The sequence below is a fragment of the Triticum dicoccoides genome, chromosome 4B (genome assembly GCF_002162155.2).
Source record: "Triticum dicoccoides isolate Atlit2015 ecotype Zavitan chromosome 4B, WEW_v2.0, whole genome shotgun sequence".
Classification (NCBI taxonomy): domain Eukaryota; kingdom Viridiplantae; phylum Streptophyta; class Magnoliopsida; order Poales; family Poaceae; genus Triticum; species Triticum dicoccoides.
In genome coordinates, this window is record NC_041387.1 from 632,969,170 (window position 1) to 632,975,731 (window position 6,562).

The following is a 6,562-nucleotide window of genomic DNA, read 5'->3' on the forward strand; positions in this document are numbered from 1 at the left end:
AGGGAATCCTCGAGGTGCCAGTCAGAAGGGTCCAGATGCGCAAGCCCATACTTGTCAATGAGCATCCGCCAAAGCCTCAAGGTGAAGCGGCATTTGGTGAATAGGTGGACGTCCGACTCCTGCACCTGCTTACAGAGCGGGGAAAGACCACAGTTGTCCCAGCCACGTCGCTCTAGCCTGTCGGCGGTCCAAATCCGATCTTGTAAGGCCAGCCAAGAAAAGAATTTGACCTTTAGGGACGCCCACATTTTCCAGACCATGGAGTCCATGGGGAAAGCGTCAAACCCAGAAATTGTGCCTTGTATGCAGTGGACGTCGAATATGAACCATCCGAACTAGTGGTGCAAAATGGACATGGAAGGAATCAAAGGACCGCGGTGTGTACAGTACGAGAGGTACTCGTCAGGGCTTGTTCATATGTGCCCATATGTGTACCCAATCCTTGACCACTGTGTTCGTATAGCCCAGTACAAAACTTGATGAACAATAGTTGTCAGGAAACAGCTAAACATACACAAGAAACAAAAAGCTGTAACAGTGCCCAACCAAATACAGCACCAGATTGGTATCTTTTCATGTCGGCCAAATCCCAATACTCCACTCCATACATTGATATGCATGCATTACACTCACGGACACACGCCCAACTATTACAATCTGGTCACAAACAGCTGAACTTTAGATCGTACTACTAATCTACTGTTCAAATTTTAACATAAACACTGCATTAATTCATGCAGATATTTTTGAAAACAAATCAAGCAAATACTATATGCAAACACAGAACTCACGGAAGATTACAAAATTACAATTACAAGAAGCTTCTTCTGCTGCATGCTTGATGAATTGGCGTGCTCGATCTACAGACACCTTCCTCCATAGCCGGCACTCGTGAACAATGCCTGCTTGATCTCGTCGGTGCTTGTCACTCGGCTCCTGCCTTCCTCCTATATAAACCACACACACACCATGCACCGAAGATCGAATTATAAATTTATAGTAGTGCAGAAAACATGTACATTCGGCCAAGAAATGGAAAATTTCGCTTCTCCAAAAAATGCACACGACTAATTCCTTACTTGTGAGCATGATGCTTGCATGGCGAAGTCGCCGAAGCAGCTGAAGACGCACTGCTCGATCTCCAGCCCCAGCACCTCCAGCGCGCTCACCGTCGAGATCAGCACGCCGGGGCTAGTGGCGCAGCAGATGTCGATCCTCGTTTCGCCGTCGCCCTGTTTCTCGATGACAAACTGTATGGATAACAATCAGTTCAGAATTCAGATTCGTTGTCTGGCTCCTTTAGTTCGATCAGTACCTTGGTGGAATTCCTCATCGGCATCTCCTCGCTGCTACCGCTGAAGAAATTCTTCGTGGTGTTCAGCAGGTTCAGCTCCTCCGGCGTGGCGCCGATCTCCTCCTCGAGGGTTTTGATCCGCTCGGTTAGTTCATTCACGTAGTCTATGGTGTCCCCTAGGATCGAGGTCCTATCCATCTACAGATTGATCGATTGGTTTGATCTAAATATGTTAACTAAGGTCCACAACTCAAATTGATAGCTGATACTCGATAGAGAAATCACTAGCAAGGTTGATTCATTAATTAATTAGGTCACAGGAGAAATGCGAGTTGAGACTTGCGAGACAGAGACACACCTTGCTGATCTTGGGCACGATGGAGCGAAGCATGGAGAGGCGGTCGTTGAGACGCTTCCGGCGCCGCCTTTCCGCCATGAGGTTCTTGGAGGTAGTGCCGCCGTTGAGCTTGCTTCGAGCGTGGGCGCCGGTGAAGACGCCCCTTATCATCTCCGGGCTCTCCCCGGCGCCTCCTGCTCCGAACACGAACGGCACCGGTGACGACGACGACCCACCACCGCGATGCAGGTTGCTGCCGCTGGGGTCGTCCTCCGCCATGGCGTCGTGGAGAGGATACTGAACCAGCGCCTGGCCGGCCCCGTGGGCGACCCCATGCCGAGGGACGACGCCGACGCAGCTCCTATAAGGATTGCACACTTCGCTGAGGTAGTCGAAGTTGAACTCCTCGTGCGACCGGTGCGGTGGCGCCATGGGCTGTTGAAGAAACGGCCCGGCCAAGTCCGTGCCGCTGCTCGCCTCGCCGGCGCCCTCACCGCCGTAGAAGAGGAGGTCGCTTGTCGTCATCATGCCGCTGCCCGTGTACGCCAGCCACGGCGCCTCCTCCCGGCGCAGGGACATGAGCTCGTCGAGGAATGACTGCTCGTCGAGCTGATCCATGCCGCCCATGTTCTAGACTTGTAGTAGTAGGTGTGCCAGCTCTGGAATATGCTTTGCTTCCCTTAATTTCTCTCCCAGCTAACTTGCGGAAACTCCTCACGCTTATACTCCCAGCTGCAAGCAAGGCGGCCAGTAGCTAGCAGTAGCAGTAGCACTGCCACAGGTCCACACGACACGGCCAACTTGCAGGTAACTAGAGTCCAATGGCAGTGTAGGGCTGGAGCAGGAGGGGGATCACGGCAGGAAGCAACCTGGGAGTTAAGTGCGGCGTGACAAACCCAAGCGACAATCATTCCTTGGCATCAACTGGCTAGTTACTCATGGTGGTGTACTGGTGTTGTCACGGCTGGCTGCATCGGCTGGGTTGGTCAGCCAGAAAACGGCGAAGCTATCATGGGAGGGGAACTTTTGGTCGGACATATGCACTCTATATGAGAATTTTTTTTAGTAATTCAACAAAAAGTCAAAAATTCCTGGAAATATTTTTGAAATAAATTTGACCTTCTATTGTACTCGTGAGAAAAAGAATCCACAAAAAAAATATCCCTTTGACTTCTTTTCAAAAAAGACAAATTTTTGACTAATATAGTGTGAATAGTGACCTATAATAGCAAATAAATTTTGTCTTTTTTGCTGTGAGGTCAACTTTTTTTTTCGTCGAGATTTATATACTAGTGCAAAAGTAAGTCAAGTGTTTTGTCAAAATAGTTCTTACCTATTTTGACTTTTTATTAAAATATTAAAAAAATTCCTCATATAGGGTGCATAAACAACAGGAACCAAAGTGTATTTCCCAGCTATCCTGCCGTTATTTTAACTTTTTAGGAGATCTCAGCTCTGGGCGCATGAATGCATGCGGCTTCAATTATCGTCCTTAGAGCATCTCAAAGAGAGGGCAAAAATATATAACGCTAAAATAGTTTTACAGTGTCACTGTATCATTTTTAGCATGCTGCAGTCAACATTGTTTTTTCATATGCAAAAAACGTGCAACCAAAAAAGATGCAATAAATTATGAAGCATGCGGTCCGGCGCCCAACATTTGCAGCATGTGCTGGCGCTTTTAAGCGGGTGCGTTAAATTCTTTTGCACGCGCACTATTTTGCAGCATCTGCGGGAGCGTCTCTAGCGCCCAGAAAGGACGGTTTGTAGCACGGGTGCAGTTTTTGGGCGCCTGTTGGAGATTCTCTTAGAGCGACTCCAAAGCAGCAACCCAATTCGTCTAGCATGTCGATTTCAGTCTGTGCCGACAAAGAACACAGCCTAGTGCAGAGAACCATTTTCATTTCGTGTCCGTTTTGTGTTCGCTTGGAGTCATTTTCGTCTCAATTTTGGGTCACATTTGGGTTGAAGGCGGATACAAATCGGAAGTTCTTCGTGTCCTCATCCGCCTCTGTCCGCTGCATGCGAGTGGTGACCCAACTGTCATATCCAAACAAGAGGGGCCCACCCATCCATCACACCCCCTCTCTCTTCTCCTTTTCTCTCTTTCTCCCCATCAACGCCACCAGGCACGCCCATGCGAGCGTGGCACCGGCCGCTTCGGCCTCCGCCGTGAGCGCCTCGCCGGCCTCTGATGGTGATATAGACCTAGGATAGGGTCATAGGCCTGACCTATATACCCTACCCAAGTTCACTACCCTAGAAGCAAAGAAGCTCAAGAGACAACAGGGAGTGCCCAATGAAGACGTCGAATGCAATCCACTTGACCAGTATATATCACTCGGGTACCCCTCCTTCCCGGAACCACTCGACCATACAAGAAACCACTCGACCCACTGAAGACCAGGAGTCGAACAGGACAACAACGGTCAAGCATTCACTCTGTAGTCTTCAAAGGCATTAATAGCACTTTATAACTGGCGTTACCAGTAACGCCCCTCTTTATGTACATTGAACTCTCTTTAACGGGGGATGGCTGGGGTCCTGGCGCACTCTATATAAGCCACCCCCTCCTTTGGCACAAGGGTTCGCACCCCCTGTAACACACACGCATACTATAATCCAGTCAACCGCCTCTGGGCACCGAGACATAGGGCTTTTACCTCCTCCGAGAGGGGCCTGAACTCATAAACACTTGCATACAACCTCACCGTAGGTAGGACCTTGCCTCCTCATTCGTACCCCCTACTCTTACTGTCAGTCTTAGTACCACGACAGTTGGCGCCCACCTTGGAGCAAAGTATCTTAGCGACTTCCGGCGAGGTCGCATTTTCTTCAGTCTTCATCAACATGATTTCCGGCGGCAGTTTGATCATGGGCCACGAGTTCCGACTCGGGGCGCTCACTTTCGTCGCCGATGATTCGGCCTGGCTCCATGCGGCCCCGCTCGACGTCGAGGCTCTGTTGATCCGTGGTTCGTCGCACTTCCGCGCGACTGCCCGTGGCGTCCTCCTCCGGCAGCCGTCGACCCCGTACCAGTCGACGTCTGTGTCGACCTCTCGCTCCGCTGGATGCCGCCGCAAGCGATCGGGCCGGTCACGGCTCCAGCGGTGGGTGAAGTGAAGGAAATATGCCCTAGAGGCAATAATAAAGTTATTATTTATTTCCTTATTTCATGATAAATGTTCATTATTCATGCTAGAATTGTATTAACCGGAAACATAATACATGTGTGAATATATAGACAAACATAGTGTCAGTAGTATGCCTCTACTTGACTAGCTCATTAATCAAAGATGGTTGAGTTTCCTAGCCATAGACATGAGTTGTCATTTGATTAACGGGATCACATCATTAGGAGAATGATGCTATTGCTTTCTCCATGACTCATTCCGATAGCTTAGCACTTGATCGTTTAGTATGTTGCTATTGCTTTCTCCATGACTTATACATGTCCCTATGACTATGAGATTATGTAACTCCCGTTTACCGTAGGAACACTTTGTGTGCTACCAAATGTCACAATGTAACTGGGTGATTATAAAGGTGCTCTACAGGTGTCTCCAAAGGTACTTGTTGGGTTGGCGTATTTCGAGATTAGGATTTGTCACTCTGATTGTCGGAGAGGTATCTCTGGGCCCACTTGGTAATGCACATCAATATAAGCCTTGCAAGCATTGCAACTAATGAGTTAGTTGTGGGATGATGTATTACGGAACGAGTAAAGAGACTTGCCGTTAACGAGATTGAACTAGGTATTGAGATACCGACGACCGAATCTCGGGCAAGTAACATACCGATGACAAAGGGAACAACGTATGTTGTTATGCGGTTTGACCGATAAAGACCTTCGTAGAATATGTGGGAGCCAATATGAGCATCCAGGTTCCGCTTTTGGTTATTGACCGGAGACGTGTCTCGGTCATGTCTACATAGTTCTCGAACCCGTAGGGTCCACACGCTTAAAGTTCGATGACGGTTATATTATGAGTTTATGTGTTTTGATGTACCGAAGGTAGCACGAAGTCCCGGATGTGATCACGGAGATGACGAGGAGTCTCGAAATGGTCGAGACGTAAAGATCGATATATTGGACGACTATATTTGGATACCGAAATGGTTCCGGGTGAGATCGGGATAATACCGGAGCACCGGGAGGTTATCGGAACCCCCCGGGAGGTATATGGGCCTTAATGGGATTTAGTGGAAAGGAGGGGAAAGGAGCAAGGGAGCCCCCCCTCCCAAGCCCAATCCGAATTGGGAGGGGGGCCGGCCCCCCCTTTCCTTCCTCTACTACTAGGAAAAGGCCTACTAATGGCGCATCGGTTTTGCCTACTAATGGCACACTACCGGTGCGCAATTAGTACTGGTGCACCAATAATGGCGCACCAAGCAGTGCGCCATTAGTTTCGCCCACAGTGCGCCACTAGTGTCTGCTATACTAATGGCGCACCATATTGTAGTGCGCCATTAGTAACAATTTTTTTAATTTTTTTTTGGTTTTTTCTTAATCTCAGATCACTATTTCACATATGAGATATACATACATAGCCAACACATAGTTCCATATAACAACCATAGCCAACATATATATATATATATATATATATATATATATATATATATATATACAACAAGCATCCATATAACAATCATAGTTCCATCGTTACATATTACAAAAGTTTCACATTGTTCATCCAACACCGTTATCCATCAATTCACAGAAGTTTCACATTGATGCAAAATAAAAACACAAATGGAAAAGAAGCACTCCATCCATGCAAGCTTCCGTGAATTAAATCAAATCTGCAAAATGATAAACAAGAAGTTAGAAGAAGAAGAAGAAGAAGAAGACTAGAAGAATACTAGAAGAAGAAGAACACTAGAAGAAGAATAAGAAGAATTTTGGAAAAGAAGAAGAATAAGAAGAA

At 47.7% G+C, this 6,562-nt stretch overlaps 1 protein-coding gene across 1 annotated transcript; it reads right to left on the bottom strand.

Moving 5' to 3' along the window:
- Positions 1 to 520: 520 nt before the first annotated feature.
- On the bottom strand, positions 521 to 2,490 carry LOC119291922 (transcription factor bHLH61-like). Its single transcript, XM_037570733.1, has 4 exons — positions 1,653 to 2,490; positions 1,316 to 1,492; positions 1,080 to 1,250; positions 521 to 947 (listed from the first exon to the last, which is right to left on the bottom strand). Exons 1-4 carry the CDS (start codon positions 2,256 to 2,258, stop codon positions 861 to 863), a joined length of 1,041 nt encoding a protein of 346 aa, XP_037426630.1. The 5' UTR covers positions 2,259 to 2,490; the 3' UTR covers positions 521 to 860.
- Positions 2,491 to 6,562: the final 4,072 nt, after the last annotated feature.